Consider the following 16,550-nt stretch of genomic DNA (forward strand, 5'->3'; position numbering starts at 1 on the left):
CTATTTTTAAAATTTTCTCAATAATAGTGCATCACCTATTAGGAAAATTTTTCTTTAGACCAAATTTTATACATATATTGTAGGCCTCTTTGGAAGCTCAAATATGAAGAAAAAAATATTACATAAATAAATTATAATTATTATTTAAAAAAATAAGGCAAAAATAGAATAATGTTCAAGAATTTTTTTAAAGAATACTTAAAATATTGATAGTAAAACAATAAGTTTTCATAATACTGTTTAAAATAATAAACATCAATATGACTCTAGAAACCTAGATATATAATAAACCAAAAATTTAAATTTCCTAACAAATATTTTTACTGAAATTGAGACATACTTAAAATAAAATATTAAAGCTTTGTCGCCAATAATTGGTTACAGTTGTAGTTTTGGAACCCTACCAAAAAAAAAACTAAAACTCTAGAACTCTCATTATAATAATTATAAAATAGAAGCTCAATAGACTTGGTGCCATGAACAACATAAATCAACACTCCTAAGTATAATGAAACTTGACTTTAAACATAATGATGCACGAAATCAAAATACTTTAAGACTATAGAGTATATTGCTACAACAACAATCGAATATGTAATAGCCAGAGATAAAAAAGATCGTATAGGTCACATCAATTAGTAAATGTAAAATAGAGATTATATAGTATTCGATAACAAATTGATTCTAGTTAAACTAGTTTTTAAATTTAATTTAATCGTATGTGAACACAAATAATTTTAAAAAATTAACATTATTTTAAAAAAAAGTAGACATGCTGTCAAGGTAATTTTTAAAGTAGGGGGTGCTTTGTGAGAAAAAGATAAATTATGAATTTTTGAGTATATATATGTGTGTATATGTATATATATGTATGTGTATATATATATATATATATATATATATATATATATATATACATATACATATATGTATACATATATATATATATATGTATACATATATATATATATGTATACATATATATATATATGTATATATATATACATATATATATATATATTTATATATATTTATATATGTGGACAAAATAAGTTTTCTTTGGACTTATAAACCCTATACCGAAAGTCTCGATGCTCGTTATCGCACGTGATCCTTTTCCATCGTGATTCACGCCTGCCTCGTGATTCGTAAATCTCGAGTGAAAATTGAAAGGGGCGAGTATGTCATTTCACGTGACCATGTGCATGCATGCGTTTCGTTCATCCGAAGGGCCCCGCTCCCCCGGGGGAGATTCGTCGAACCTGCCCGGGAACTCGTCCCGGTGCATAGACAACGGGCATGCGGTCGCCAAAGCGGGAAGTGTCATCGAAACTGAAACCGAGACTTACCTACATCCTCGGGCCCAGGACGAATCGAACACTTTGTCGTGTTCAACGAACGTAGACGCGTCCTCACCCGATTCGGACAGTCCTCAATTTTCGTGCCCGTCGTCAAGCACGAAAAAATCAGCGTCCGGCTCACTGCTACGGACAGTCGTCGTCTTGCGCCGCACGTGACTCCTGCACCGGTTTATCTTCGCGTCACGTGGACGCTGATCTCGCCGCCGTTTATGAACTCCTAAATCGATCCCATGGGACCACAGAGTTTGCTTCCTATCACAAGCGCCGATCTCAGATCAAACTTGTCCGATCCCATTCGACTCATCCATTGGTTGTTCATGACATCGATATGACGGGTCGTTATTTGCTCTGTAACGGATCTGATAAAACGCGAGTCGCAATGAGGCCATTTTGGTCATTTGAGTGGCCAGCGAGCGCGATTCCGTAAGTCAAGCATGGGATGGATGTCTTATCATGTCACATGATTTCCATCCCCCTTCGTATGTGACCATCCGCTTATAAATACCAACGCACCGTCGTCCTCCTTCGAACCCAAAGAAACGGCGAGAACGAAGAAGGGGGAGCGGAGAGAGAGAGAGGGAGAGAGCCAATAACCCACTTGGAGAGCAAAATCTAGGGTTTCAATCTGCCAGAACCCGTAGGCTCTCGAAACCTCGCCTCGCCTCCAATCCTCATCCTACGAGCCCTCCTGAGGCGCCCCTGTTCCTCTCCGTGTGGTTTCAGCACGCGTCGGGATACCGTCTGTGGTGAGAAGCTGCACCAATCTTGGGTCATTTTCTCTTTCCGAATCGATTCTTGGTGTTCCAAGAAGCTGTTCGCCATTTTCTTTTCCAGGAAAGTTTCGATTTCTATCTTTCTTTTCGGTGGTAAAGATAGATAGATAGATAGATAGAGAGAGAGAGAGGGAGAGAGAGAGAGAGATGAGTGTAGAAGAGGCAGATGAACTAAATCTAGATCTTCTATTCAATCTTCTCCCCTGTCTGTCTACTGCCATCGGAGAAGGTTTTGTCTTCCATGGCGGAGACCATCCAATATTCCTACTCTTAATCAAATTCCATACTAGAAGAAGACCAATTTCACTCTTGGCTTTAGTTTCAGCTTTAACATTTATTTCTTAGATGAGTTTCTTGATCGGCTGCCTTGCTCAGTCTATAACCCAAATGTATCTTGATTTTTTTTCCCGACGTGAATTATGTAGCTAATTTGGAAATATATTTCCACGAGTTTCTTGGTCTCCCCTTAGAATCCATTGCTTCCTTGTTCGTAATCAATTGCGATTTGAGTTTCTTGGTCTCCCCTTTTTTTCTTCTTCTTCTTGTCAACTGTAAATTATTAATATGGAGCAACTACTTGATAGATTTCTAATATTTCTGTATGTATTATGGTCACAGTATAATTGATGCAGATCTATGCTCCTCAATTTTTCTTATGGATAGTGTATTAATGGCTGTCGTTTCTATTCGTAGGTAAGAGAAGATGGTGCTCTGGGTATTTGGATATGGGTCATTGATCTGGAACCCTGGATTTGACTTTGATGAGAAAATTATAGGCTTCATCAAGGACTATAGGCGTGTGTTTGATCTTGGTAAGCTCTTCTTCTTTTGAATGGAATAACCAGATTGGAATCTGTGGAAGACTAAGAGAATTGATTCATTTGCTGCAGCTTGCATAGATCATAGAGGAACACCAGAAAATCCAGCTAGAACTTGCACATTGGAGGCCAAGAAAGGAGCAATCTGCGTAAGTTCATCTCTCAAACGATTTTTGTTATTACAAACACAGAAATTATTAGACGAGCATTGTTTCTTCCGACAAACAGAGGATATAAACGAAACTGAAAAGAAAAGAACAGTTTCAGATGATTACCTGTGCATCTTTGATGCTAAATGAAACTCCTCCTCGCATAATCGGCATAATCCTTCCTGCTTTACTTCTCTGTCTTCTCATTTCCAACAAGATCTTGGATTTTAACAGTGGGGCGCTGCATATTGCGTTAAAGGAGGCGCAGAAAAGGAAAGAGAAGCAATGAAGGTTAGATCAGATTCTGGTGCTAGCATTCTGAATGAAGGTTCAATACTCTGTAACTGAGCTGCGTGAGCATCTTGTTGCACATTTCATTTCAGTATTTGGAGAGAAGAGAATGCGAGTACGACACTAAAGCATCCGTGGACTTTTTCAAGGTGAAGTCTCTTGGTTTTTTTGTCTGTCTTGGCTCTTTCCCATCTCTTCATCCCTGTCGTTTGCCTCAACTGGATTTGTGTCACATGTATGATTCAGGAGGAGGGGGGTCCTCATCAGCCAACTGTTACAGGAGTACTCGTGTAAGCAGCTCACTCACCGTCCTCTTCTTCTTTGAAACCTACTCTGAGGTCCGTCCAGTCTTTTGATCTTTTCCTACTGATTGCGCTGCAGTTTCGTATCTACGCCTGACAAAGAAGCCAACAGCTACTATCTAGGTCCAGCTCCTCTCCAGGATATGGCTAGGTGAGAGACCGAGGATGTGCTAATGCAATCTCGATCTTCTTCTTCTCCATATTATTATTAACCTGGTCTTCTTAGAGACTGCAGGCAGATTGCTACTGCACGTGGTCCGTGTGGCAACAACAGAGACTACCTGTTCCGACTGGAGAAGGCATTGTTCGACATAGGTATGTTTCGGTTTTCATTGCTCTTCTTGCTAGGTGATGTGGTTGCTGATGGTGAGGGAGATTGTAATGCATGCAGGCCACGAAGATGACATGGTGATCGAGTTGGCAGATGAGGTGAGGAAGGTGCTTGTTCTGCTGCAAGAGAAGGCAGCTGCTCCGCCAGTATCCCCGCTCCCTCTCGTGTACCTCTCGCCCCTCAAAGAGACCGCGGTCGTGGATTCGAGATGAAATGGCACCTCTCTCTCTCTCTCTTCTCTCGTCAATCACTCGCCAACTCCCCCCCCCCCATCAGAGACTAATTGCTTTATTTTCATTCGAATGTAGCCTTTAGCAACATTCTTAAACAATTCTCATTATGCAAAAAAAGGATGACGGTATATTTAATCTGCTTCGTTCGATTTGGTTGAATTTGGTGGAATGTCTGACATGCCAAATCTTTTGTAACGTTCGGTCAAGATTTCTTTTCCCTAAATAAATATTTTAATTAATTTGTTCTCCCTAAAGAAATAAAATGCCACAGTATGTTTTCAGTTGAATATAACAAAATGGAAGAGGAAGTCCATTCGCATACAAGAGGCTTTGGATAGACAAAGATTAGATTCAAAAGGTATATGTCAGAAATTAGTTTATAAACCCAACCACCACCACTCCCCTCCCAAAAAAAAAAAATCATGTTTGTCAAATCTCCATTTGGATGGTGTACAAAAACAAATTAAGGGGGGGAGAGGCCAGGCGGGCTATACGGTAGGAAAGACTACAACTATTCAATTGATGGTAGACACGCCTTACATGATACAGATTCCAATTCTCACAAGTACAAGGAGTTAGCGAACATTATACCTCGTCGTAGGCTCTCACTTCCCGCTTCAAACTTCTTTTCTAGATCAACCTCTCCAACAGCATGAGCAGCAGCACGCAACTGGAACGACCATAAGTGCAGGAAATTAACTAAGCATAATCGGGTAGCAGCAATTCTCTGGCCAAAATAATGCACCAGAGGAATCAACTTAAGACAATACAGGTCGCTACATTATAAGGAATTCAGACGGCACTTCGAACCTGCAGCAGCTTTCATTGTTCTACTCAAAGAACGAGATGAAGCTGCAACGAACAAGTTGTGAAACTATATATCCTCGTATGTGTCATGTTGTGAAACTGTCTAAATGCGTCTCTATGTTGAGATTGAAAAGCTTAGACAAACATGTACAGGCATATGCTGATGTACATGCCAGTTATCATGCCCATTCAACTCCTTTTGACATCACAAGGCCTTAACCAGCTATTGCTTGCGTAAGATAAATCTATTCTATATGCTAATTCTAAGATTCTAAATTTCTTGGCAGATCTTAGGCTCAGATGACAGCTAAGCCACAATAGTCCTCATGCATTTGATTAAACAACCACCCAAGATTTGGTCAAAACTTGGTCCATACTCCACATCCTTGTGAGACATCTTGCAAAAGAAATCATGCCATTGCAAGATGTGGGCCACGTCTATCCTCATTTAATAATTAGTGTTCCACTTGGTCCGTCGCTAAGTGCAATGTTTGATATTGCAGGCCTCATTTAGAACTCCTTCTAGTCTCAATAAAGGGCCAAAAAATAAAAAAAGAACATCTTACATCTCACTTAGCCTCATAAGAAGACCAAAGAAAAAACCCATATCTCAAGAAGGAAGGAGAAAAATAACAAAAACATTACAAGAAGCATCATAAACCAGAAGAAAAGGTAGGTGGATGCATCCAATTTTACCTGATTCAAAAATTCATCCAATCGTCTGGCAAGCCGTATTATACTCCCTTCAAAAATATCAGTCATCTCAATTACCTCAGCAAATGATGCACCCTGCATGGAAAACAAACTATGAACAGAAAGCTATTGAACTCGTTATACTCAAGCAAATAAGCAGCAATCTATCAAGGAAAAGCAAGATACTGTTAACATGTGCCTTTCTGCAAAAAGCTTCCTATCCTTTGAACAATCTTTCTTCAAGATGACAATTTGATATATATCATTATTCATGCAAACCAAAGCTAGATTGAACAAGAGACCATAGTACACTAAACACATATTTGATCAGACAAAAGATGGAAAAAGAAAACTGACATCAATAAGAAATGAGAAAAGTAATGTCATCAATCAGTACCTTTTTTAATCAGACATTAAAAAAAGACAAGCGCTAACCTTTGACCAACAATATATTACATCCATCAAATATGGCCGAGAAGTTGATTCCACATACTCCTCCACATTTATGTCCAATTTGCATTCTCGTTGTATCTGCAATTGCATCATGCATTTCATTAATGCAAAACATCTAGTTTTCTATTTATATAGATGGGAAAGCATAAGGTTCACAAACCTGTGCAATTCTTCGAGCACTATCCTGAAGTTGTTGTAGAGGCTTTGTCAGTTCATTCCTTAAATGTATTTGTTCATTGGATTTATCACAAGGAATGAAACAACTTGCGAGGGCAGCTACTTGGTGGTGATCAAGATCATTAAATGTACCTATTCAAACACTCCTTAGGGTAAGACAGTTTCAATGAAAGAGTAACCAAACTTACTAACCGAAGGCGCACCATTAAACATCAACTCAGTGACCAGAAGTTCATCCCCAGTGTCTATCAAACAGGCAGCACGCCCTTTTAATTGGAGGACACCATCAGCATCAATATGACCAAGCATCTTCAGAACTCGAGAACGATTTTTCAGCTCATCACGAAATTTTTGCAACTAATATCAATGTTAAAAAAAAAGAATCTTAGATATATACTTTGGCCAATAATCTCATTACTATAACATACACTAATTATTAGAAAGGTCACTTGATCCTACAAAGACCTTGTTCAGAAGAAAAAATTGCTGCTACAACAAGAGAGCAAAGTCACTATAATTGCATGAGGTGTTCAACGAGATCACAGCACAAGATTCAAGACTTCGACAATTGTGGAAAATAAGGTTTGTTGAAGTTTGGACAGACACCCAGCTGCAATTAGAACAGGGCTAAATTTTGCTGCTGTTGAGATTTTTGACACTTGATTAGAGAACACATAAGAAAAATGTGGGACATTTGGCATTCCTCATCAGCTGCCAAACAAGTCTTCTGATGACTAACTACATTTTCAAGTTTAATTTAAAAGAGTTACAGACTAAGCCACAAGGTAAAAGTGATTTCTTACTGGAATTATATCCTGAAATCAAATAGGACTGGTTCCCTCTCATTTCTTGAGACTTTGTTTAGTAGGGTATTGTGTTCTATTTTAGGTAATGGTTTGCTTCCAAAGAGACTGTTATAGTAGGCTGCTTTCAGTTTATTAGGATTGTGAACGTAAAATTATTTAATGTGCTCCATACAGGAGTATTTGGATTCCTGATTTACCCTTCTTTGGAAAATCTTTGAGCAAGATATTTGTTTCTCATGTATAACTCCAAGAAAGTGCAAGGCTTCCAAACCTTGGCATTAGGTCAATATCGACTTACTTTTCTTTTGCTTTTTCCAAATAATTCATAAGACTGGCCTACTAGATCATTTTTGCAATCACAGTCTTCTACTTGACGTCCATATTTACCTTGCTCAAATGTTTTCTGCCAAACATACCTGTGCTTCTCCCTCAGCATCTTAAATTAAAACTATTTTTTTTTAATTATCAAAATACCACAAATGTAGCACATCAGTGAAAGCCCTAAACTCTACCACCTGTCTCTTCTCTCCTGGCCAACTTAATACTTGCCTAAAGAAAAATAAGGCTAAGACTAACCAAGTAAATTTTATCATCTCATTGGATGTGACATGAGAAAAACCATGATTGTGCTCAAGCAATATAAATGCACCCAAACATGGACATAAGATCACCCTGAGAAAAGATTACATTACAAAGTGTACATAAGCCCAAGAATTTCTTACTTGCGAGTCACGCATTTTTGACTTAATGTGCTGGATTTCATGATTCACCTCAGCTTTTCTTTGGTACCACTTGAACTGCTGTTCACTTTGACCAGACTGTAACCAAATAACAGAACATGAATTCACATTCAGATAAATCCCACAAAACTGAGACAAAATGTTGAAACAGAAGGAAGTAAAATAATACCTTATGCAGCGGATGAGCAAATATTTTCTGCTCAATTTCTTCAATTTGATTAACCAAGTTAACAAATTCAGGATCCTTGATGCCCATATCCTGCCAAAAATGCCAAAGAAACAAAACAGAAGGACTCACAGGAATCAGCGATGTAAAGATCAAGGATACTTGTTTATAAGCATTATTAAATAGTAAATCAGAAAGACAAAAGGCAGTGCAGAAGGACAAGAACTGTCATTTCCTAGCACTATATAAAGGAAAATGATGTATCCCAAAGCTCTGCCGAAAACTTTATCATTTATGCGGTGTCTCAAACCTCCATTTGAATCTTTCTCTTATGATGTGGTTCTCTCATGAATTTTATCTGTGAACCCCACAAGTCAGGTGTGAGACAGACGCATAGGATGAGTTTTCAGAAGAATTTTGATACATGGATCTAGGCTCAGATATAAAGGGAAAAAAATTCTTTCCCTTTTAACCTTCTTCCAAAGATGCTCCCTCGCAATTCCATTGCCCAGCACTAAAATACACATGTTTTTTTAGTCCCATTCTCAGCCACAAAAACCTAATAAATTAATAAATATGAACCTTCACATAGGTTATATTACTAATTTCTTTCTTTTAAAGTTGTATTCCAACTTTTTTTTTCTTTTTTAAATAACAAATTGAGTATGATTTAGATGATTCTTCTACATATATTTATTATATCACTTGGCCTAAAATTAGACTAATTACATATTACCCCCTATAATTAGTTACCTTTAGCATATCAGTCCCTACACTATCAAAAATTATATTGAGATCCATATACTTACGAAAATAAAACATTTAGCCTTGTTTATAGTTTATACTCATGCCGACGACTCTACTGACGAAACTACCGCACGTTCTTAGTGATAAATCTAAGTGAGGCAGAGTCAGTACGTGCTCAGTAGTAAACCCTACGATATTTCCATCAACAGAGTTGACGACATGAGGAGAAACGAGATTAAATATTTCACTTTTATAAGTATAGGGACCGGGAAGCTAAAGATAATTAATTACAGGGGATAATATGTAATTAGCCCCTAAAATTGGCACACAAGTACAGCAGCACTTTCCAACAAAATTGACCTCTAGGTGTGTCTACTACTCTTCTTTTTCCACCTGTCAAATGCACTGATCCAATATAAAAGATTGTCTATTAAAATATTGTACACACACCACTTTGAACCTCAAAAAGAGATCTACTCTCTGTTTAACACAATTAGCAGATGCTGTGTTGACAGCCCTTTTATTTGTCTCCATCACAAAAACTTTCAAGGAATATAAAAATTTGCGATACTTAATATGAGATGAACTTTAAATACATGAGCTGTGTGACAAAATTTATGACTGAACATCATTTTTACTAACATATCTTTCTTTAATTAAGAATTATTGTATGATGTCTCCATATGATAAGTATGTCTCTCTTTAAAGATAAATATGATTTATACTTGACAATGTTTACATAGCCAACACTTATTGAAATTTTCTAATATATTTTGGCAAAAGACTACCTACAAATTGGCCTTGCATGCTGAACAAAAATATCATACCTATAGCCAATCTTTAAGAAATTAAAATAGGAGATGCTTAAGCATGGACAAGAATAATGACAGGAGAAAAATAAAAAATTGAAAATATACTTTCACTGGATGCAGCTTTGGTAGTCCTTGTGGATATCGATTTCCTAGCTCTTGAACAGCAAGAAGTACATTTTGCCTTGCTTCTGCTGGTCGGAGGTCAGAAGGAATTGCAATTCTGATACTACTGAGACCAGAGATCAGAGGCAATGGTACAGGAACCTACAGATAGTTTGCAATATCATCAGCCAAACCATGGATTTTAAGTATCTTCAACTTCATGAACTACTTGAGCTACCAAGCTAAGAATATGAACAGGCACCAATAAAATTGTTATCCCACGAGCTTCAACTCACCACGTGCATCTCACCCTTTTCCCCTGGACGCGGCGGACATGGCTTTGGACGCGAGCCATTTTCACTTAAACCAGGAGAGCAGTGCAGCAAAGTGTCCACAATATAAGCACTACTACCACGAGCAGACACCAAAGCGGGAGGCAAAGTGCTTGACGCTGTGGGAGGTTTTTTCACCACATTTACCACCACTCCCCAACCCCAATCCGTTCCACCATCTCGTACTTTAACCTGCAGGAAAAGACAAATTGAAGTTTCAACTAACTGCCTAAGAATACTACTTCAAAGTGATATACTTCTTTAAAAATCCAAAAGAAGGCAATAAACATCTGGTAGAATAAAAAAAAAATGGCTAGAGTTTGGTTAACATGATAGAAACTGCAACTTACCAGCCTACCAGGTACCAAGTACATCAGAACCTTTTCAGGTCTGGTGATCTCAGACATAATTTTCTTTTCAAGTTGAGCTACCTCAAGTCCCAGCTTGTGATACTCAGCAAGTTCAGCCTAATGATGCAAAAAATAATAATAAATAGTAACTTCACATGGAGAAGAAAATGACAATGCTTTCCCTTGTGCTAAATTACCTCTCCAGAAGAATCTAGCACAGCAGCTTCCTGTTCCAATTTTGAGATCTTTTGTCCCATATCTGGTAATGCCTGAATCAAGTAACCAAATTACTCAACCAAAATGATAGTGCAAGATAAAATACAATATGCATGAAATTATAAAGGGTTAACCTTCTCATACTGAAACTGGTGGAATGAATTTTTAATGACATGCTCAGCAGTAAATTGACCTTCCGCACGGCTCATTAAATTCAGAATTGAATAATAGCTCAATCTGAAAGTACTGACCAATGGAGCAGGTTTACCTAAAACCATGTCCTTGAGTATGTTCATTTCCATCTGAAGAAAAACAAAAGTGTGCATCAGAATGCTTAAGAGAACTCCAATTTTTTTTAAAAAAAAAGCACTAAAATGAATCATCAGGATGCCTAAGGACGCTTGTTGGAAGTAGTGATTGTTAATAGTCTACCCACAACAGAAAAGCATTCAACAGTTAAAAGTCAAAAAAATTTGACCAAGTGACCAACATTTATAAAAATGGCATAAGGCATTGAACATCATATTCAACCTCATCCATTTGCTTACCACCTGTAATCCTGTTAGATGTTATTAAGTAAATTTACAATAAGTTGTTCATAATGCAAAGATCACAATTTCTTGCAGATGAAAGCAATGGTTATGTGTTGCATTGCTATTCAGTATTCATGCTCTATAAAACAGTAGACTGGGATTAATAAATTGGTAAATGCATTTAACTCTTTGCAGGATAAAAATACCAGATGAATTTTTATCGTCTGACATGATTGATGCAAAAACTATTCAGATGTCCATCTGGTATTGTACTTGTGAATCCAGACTTCCACTAAGTGCTTTTAAGCAGAGTTTTTATGAGACCACTTGTCTAACAAAAATTATGTTTAATCACTTTTATTTATCTTTCAGTTTCTCCAGCTATAATTTAAATTATTATAGGATAATATCTGATGAAGTTGCTTAAAACATCTTTACCTTTTCATCAATCATTATCACACATATACCACGTTCATCTTTGCCGCGACGTCCAGCTCTTCCACTCATCTTTCGAAGCAAAAAAAAAACATAAAGAAATAATCAATAATTCCACAATAGAAATTCTAGCAATAAGATAATGAATTACAATGACACCCTTCATGATGTTGAGAATATTTTAACTTCTTTTTCCAGGCATTTATGCTTCTTATTCCTTTTTAATTTGGTTCCATATAAAACATGAATGTGAAAGTTATGTTACCTGTATATACTCGCCAGATCCAATGTACCGATTACTATCACCATCCCATTTCTTAACAGATGTAAAGACAACTGTTTTTGCTGGCATATTCAATCCCATGGCAAACTGCGAAGTAAAAATAAGCACATAAGATAAACCAAAAACTAACTTCAACATAATAAAAAATAAAAGATACAGCTTTTATATGAAACTACATCTCTAAGCAAGGTGAAGCAGAACTCTACACCAAATGGGATTTTTTTAAAATAGTAATATATATGTGGGACCTATCTTTACAGATTAAAATCTGAACCTCTACTTCTTAAAAGTGTCCATTTAAAAAGAAAAAATTAACAAAATTAAAATAAATATGAAATGTTGACATAAAACATACAGTTTCAGTAGCAAAAAGGGCTTTCACAAGTCCTTCCTGAAAGAGAAGCTCCACCAATTCCTTGATTATCGGAAGAAGGCCAGAATGATGCACTGCTATACCTCGTTTAAGAAGTGGCAACATCAGTTCTATAGCAGGCAATGTTCTATCTTCTTCATTCAAACAGAGGACTGCATTGCGGAAAACCTGTTCAACAGCATCTTTTTCCTCTTGGCTGTTGAAATCTAGCTTTGACATGGACATAGCATGCTGCTCGCACTCCCTTCTACTAAAGCTGAAAATAATCACTGGTTGAAACTTTCTCTCCATAATCATCTGCAGACGAAACAACATGTTAATACTAATAATTGTGAATGCACTGATAAACCATTAAATACCTCAGCATGTGATCTTTGGATGCCAAGAAGTATGAAAAGAATCATGGTTAACTTTTCGGTTGTAGGAATGCATTTTCAGAAAGAATCAGGGAGATGCTTTATGGCCTTTCAAATTAAGTTTGCTCTAAGTATGACACAGCTCCCAACATTTGCTGGATATTATGGCAGACTGACACGTGTCAAAAGCATCCATCGGGTGGGGCAGAAAAAGGTTGTGACATAAGCAGAACAATGAGTGAAACCATAAAAGATATGTGGAAGAAAATAGGGGTATAAGCACTACACTGCATGTTGCAACTCTATATGTGATATTGTGTATTCACTAAATAGTATAGTCAGCAGAATAGTAGGCTACACTATGGGAGAACAACAGCTGTGTCAATCAGTTAACGACCTCAAAATAAGTGGACTAAGCTAAAGATTGATATGCCAATTCACATGTTTTCTAGAACCTGAAACTGATCATACCATAATGGTGTCAACATATGCCATGTTGACCCATGCCGAAGGTGCAACATACAGATAGCCCAATTTAAGGACCCCCCAATATGAAATTGTGAGTAGAAGTATTGGCATGATCCCATGACACAACATGACAATCCTTGCAGTAAACATGTATAAAATGTGGAAAGAAAATAGTTTCAACATCTAATATGCCTTAGCTCCTTGCAAGCCAAATCTGCTAGCTTGGGCAATATACTCTGAATTTCTTCAATGCTAGTTTGTGCATGATAAGGATTTCTCAAAGAATTAGTCAACCAGTTCTACTATAGCAAGCTTATGATAAGTGACGAGTTATAACAGCAGAGGAAAGAATGATTAAGCTATTGCTTATCAAAACAATTAAACATATTTTGTAACACTTAATGAGCAAAACAGCAGCAAAAGGACTTCAATCTGGATAAGCTGATTTAGAATCTTTGATATAAAACAACATATAACTAATAGCATGGCCAAAAGTCAGAAATTTGATGTTCTTTTTTATATTGCCCTAAAAACGTCACCTCACCAAGAATTGCCATTTGATGGCGATAGCATCCCCATACCTTTATGGCATGGTCCACTTCCATTCTGTGCAAATCAGCATGCCCTGTGTCAATCAGAACATGCCAAATGTTGGTCTAGAGAACACTGCCAATACCATCTTGGTACAGGATATTTTGACCTGTACCATACACATTTGATAGGCACAGAAATCCTAGTATCTAGCTGGCTATATCAGTGAGTGAATGCTCAATGCTCTACCAGCAGCAATGAGATGATATGAAATTTAGTTAAACAGTTCAATGTCAGAGTTCAAAATCTGGACTTCAAGTCTCCAACTGTAGTGCAGCAGAAGCAACATCAAGCATAATATACATAAGATGCTCTAATCTTCTGTTAGTCTGACCACAGCTGTTGGCAGAGTCCTGCTAGTGAGCAATCTCACAATTGAATCAGCATGTCTTACCATGCAAAAGAATCAGAATACTTTCCAACCTAACGGTTAAAAGAAAAAAAAGTATCAAACATACAGTCTAATCTTACATCAGCCCGATTAGCAATGAACCACCTGATTCATGTGAATGTTTGACAAAAAATTTTAGCTACAAGAGTCAATATCCAAATTAAGAGTACAACACCACAAGCTGGTTGATTTTGCATTGTACATGTAGCCATCGCATGACATTTCCAAACTAATCAAACATTCAAGCCTTAATACCTAAGTCATTAACTGTTCCTCCAAATTTTAGGAAAGGTACCTTCACAATCTTGTAGATGTCAGAACCTGCAGAACCAGTCCCTCCCTTTGCAATCCTACCACTCACTTTTCCACCGCTCTTGTTTCCATCTGCCTGAGCCTTTTGCTTTGTGAAAGTCTCCTGAAGCTTCATAAAATTATCCTCTTTAAACTGCTCATTCTCATCTACAACAAGATACAAACCTGAGCCACCTATAGGAAACACATAATGTTGCAGTGGAGTCGGTCGGAAGTCAGTGTACACAACATGACACGGCTGCTTGTGCAAGTTGCATATCCACTCAGCAAACTCTGTGGCATTAGACATGGTTGCTGAAAGAAAAACCATCTTAATGGCTGGGGGCAAAAATATTATACTCTCTTCCCACACAACCCCTCTCTCCCTATCTTTCATGTAGTGAATTTCATCAAAGATAACCCAAGCTACCTCCTTTATCACTTCAGAGCCTCTGTACAGCATCCCTCTCAGAATTTCTGTCGTCATGACCAAGCAACTTGCATTTGGTGCAATTGTGACATCACCGGTCATCAACCCAACATCAGAAAACTCCTGACTCAGCTCTCTGTACTTCTGGTTGCTCAGAGCCTTTAGTGGTGAGGTGTAGATGACCCTTTGCTTATCTCTGAAGGACATCGCAATGGCATACTCAGCCACTGCGGTCTTACCTGCAGAAGTGTGTGCTGAGACTAACACAGACTCATTCCTCTCCAAGCAAGCAACTGAAACTCTTTGGAAAGGATCTAATTCAAATGGATAGGTCTTGGCCATCTGACCACCGTACACAGGGTTTGAAAGACTTCCAAAGGTGGCTTCATCCTTGGAAGAAGAATAGCCATTTGGGACAGCAACCTCATGAACACATGTACGTGACAGGTTCCTCCGCTTTGGAATGGGTTCAGCCTTCGTAGTTTCATCTGCCAACACAGAATTGTTATTGGAATCTTGCTCTGGTAGCTTCCTCTTTCCTGGAAGTACAGTTTCCTCCATCTACCGACTAGAGAAGTATGACCTACTACACCTGCCTTGCGTTAGATATCTGATGGTATTCCTCAACCAACAACCAAGAAAACCAAGAACTGCATCCCAAAAGAGGCAAAATTAATATACGAAGATTATGGTGCCCAAACCATGTTGGGACTGGAATGGAGAAAAAAAAGACTAGCAAAAACAAGTTTCTTTCCGTTCAAGAATAGTTCTGCAAACAATTATCAAGGGGCAAAAATAATAGTATCAGGAAGAACAACTTCTAAATACAATCCTATAGTCGATAAGATACAATAACATAAGCTCAAGAGTGAAGCGCGGCTGACAGTACCCCGATTCAAGAAACCTGACCTGGAGAAACGTTCGACCGAGATATTTCTCGGGGAGGGATAAAGAGGGAACAGAGATGAGGGAGATACAGCGCAAACCTGAAAGAATGATGAGCCGGTGAAGACGCTGCGGTGGCGGAAATGGAGAGGGGCGCAGTGGCGGTACAAATTTAGGGATTCGAAAACAGAAAAGAGGGGGAGCGTAGCGAGCCGGCAACGCGGGACTGAGAGAAAGAGAGAGAGAGAGAGAGAGAGAGAGGGAATTAGATTTAGGGTTGGACGCAATCGACTTTAATTAAATATTTATTTATTTATTTATTACGAGATTTAATGGGCTTTAGACATAGTAATGGGCTGAGCTCATTAAATTATATTGGGCCTCAAATTGGGCCATAACTGCTACCCGATGAGATGGGTGAGATTGTCATTTCAGCCATCTCCTAATTTGTATCAACTAAAAGATAAATATAATTAAAGAGATTTGATTGCATTCAGTTCGATTTTAATTAGATCGAATCAGTGTAAAAAAGTTTGATGAAGCAAATTAATTCGGTCTGACTGACAAACCTAATTGCTCGAATATGATGTAATTTAGAGAAAGAAAAACATCAATTTAGAACCTAAGTAACGAGTCTAAGAAAATTGAATTGAATTGTGGTGATGAGACAACCAAAAGCAAAAGAAAACTAAGAGGTTAGAATCGTCTCAATGATGATCCATGTTTCAAAGGATACTCACGTCGATAAATATGATACGATACGAATCTATTTGAGATATTGAATTCCTTAAGTTAAATATCAATCCTTTTATCGTTTTAGACATATATATATATATATATATATATAATATTTTA

The 16,550-nt window shown here is 37.6% G+C and overlaps 2 protein-coding genes across 4 annotated transcripts; one reads left to right on the forward strand and one right to left on the reverse strand.

The window, feature by feature from the left end:
- Positions 1-1,888: 1,888 nt before the first annotated feature.
- LOC135666105 (gamma-glutamylcyclotransferase 2-2-like) lies at positions 1,889-4,393 on the forward strand. 2 transcript variants are annotated; one of them, XM_065177642.1, is made up of 9 exons: positions 1,889-2,107; positions 2,828-2,946; positions 3,025-3,101; positions 3,336-3,392; positions 3,485-3,541; positions 3,639-3,682; positions 3,774-3,845; positions 3,921-4,009; positions 4,086-4,393. In XM_065177642.1, the coding sequence occupies exons 2-9, from the start codon at positions 2,838-2,840 to the stop codon at positions 4,235-4,237; spliced, it is 657 nt and encodes a 218-aa protein (XP_065033714.1). In that variant the 5' UTR covers positions 1,889-2,107; positions 2,828-2,837; the 3' UTR covers positions 4,238-4,393. The 2 variants fall into 2 exon arrangements, with proteins under 2 accessions (XP_065033714.1, XP_065033715.1); XM_065177643.1 differs by having other exon boundaries at positions 1,970-2,107; positions 3,930-4,009.
- A 194-nt stretch (positions 4,394-4,587) lies between these two features.
- LOC135666104 (DExH-box ATP-dependent RNA helicase DExH10-like) lies at positions 4,588-15,938 on the reverse strand. Of its 2 annotated transcripts, none has more exons than XM_065177641.1 (17): positions 15,797-15,938; positions 14,385-15,460; positions 12,266-12,580; positions 11,893-11,997; positions 11,631-11,699; positions 10,794-10,961; positions 10,641-10,712; positions 10,444-10,560; positions 10,058-10,285; positions 9,765-9,923; positions 8,104-8,193; positions 7,917-8,012; positions 6,592-6,745; positions 6,372-6,520; positions 6,194-6,289; positions 5,762-5,854; positions 4,588-4,928 (listed from the first exon to the last, which is right to left on the reverse strand). In XM_065177641.1, the coding sequence occupies exons 2-17, from the start codon at positions 15,369-15,371 to the stop codon at positions 4,818-4,820; spliced, it is 3,009 nt and encodes a 1,002-aa protein (XP_065033713.1). In that variant the 5' UTR covers positions 15,372-15,460; positions 15,797-15,938; the 3' UTR covers positions 4,588-4,817. The 2 variants fall into 2 exon arrangements, with proteins under 2 accessions (XP_065033713.1, XP_065033712.1); XM_065177640.1 differs by having other exon boundaries at positions 4,588-4,985.
- Between the last annotated feature and the right edge of the window lie 612 nt (positions 15,939-16,550).

Source organism: Musa acuminata, unplaced genomic scaffold (assembly GCF_036884655.1).
Source record: "Musa acuminata AAA Group cultivar baxijiao unplaced genomic scaffold, Cavendish_Baxijiao_AAA HiC_scaffold_1072, whole genome shotgun sequence".
NCBI classification, from domain to species: Eukaryota; Viridiplantae; Streptophyta; class Magnoliopsida; order Zingiberales; family Musaceae; genus Musa; species Musa acuminata.

Excerpts from the sequence above, each read along its gene's own strand:
- LOC135666104 (XM_065177640.1), bottom strand. The coding sequence starts at position 15,371 with ATGGAGGAAACTGTACTTCCAGGAAAGAGGAAGCTACCAGAGCAAGAT. Across the intron at positions 11,700-11,892 it reads GATCTGGCGAGTATATACAG|ATGAGTGGAAGAGCTGGACG; the intron begins GTAACATAACTT and ends TTGCTTCGAAAG. Across the intron at positions 8,013-8,103 it reads TTGCTCATCCGCTGCATAAG|TCTGGTCAAAGTGAACAGCA; the intron begins GTATTATTTTAC and ends ATTTGGTTACAG.
- LOC135666105 (XM_065177642.1), top strand. The coding sequence starts at position 2,838 with ATGGTGCTCTGGGTATTTGGATATGGGTCATTGATCTGGAACCCTGGA. Across the intron at positions 3,846-3,920 it reads CCTCTCCAGGATATGGCTAG|AGACTGCAGGCAGATTGCTA; the intron begins GTGAGAGACCGA and ends TGGTCTTCTTAG. Across the intron at positions 4,010-4,085 it reads GAAGGCATTGTTCGACATAG|GCCACGAAGATGACATGGTG; the intron begins GTATGTTTCGGT and ends TAATGCATGCAG.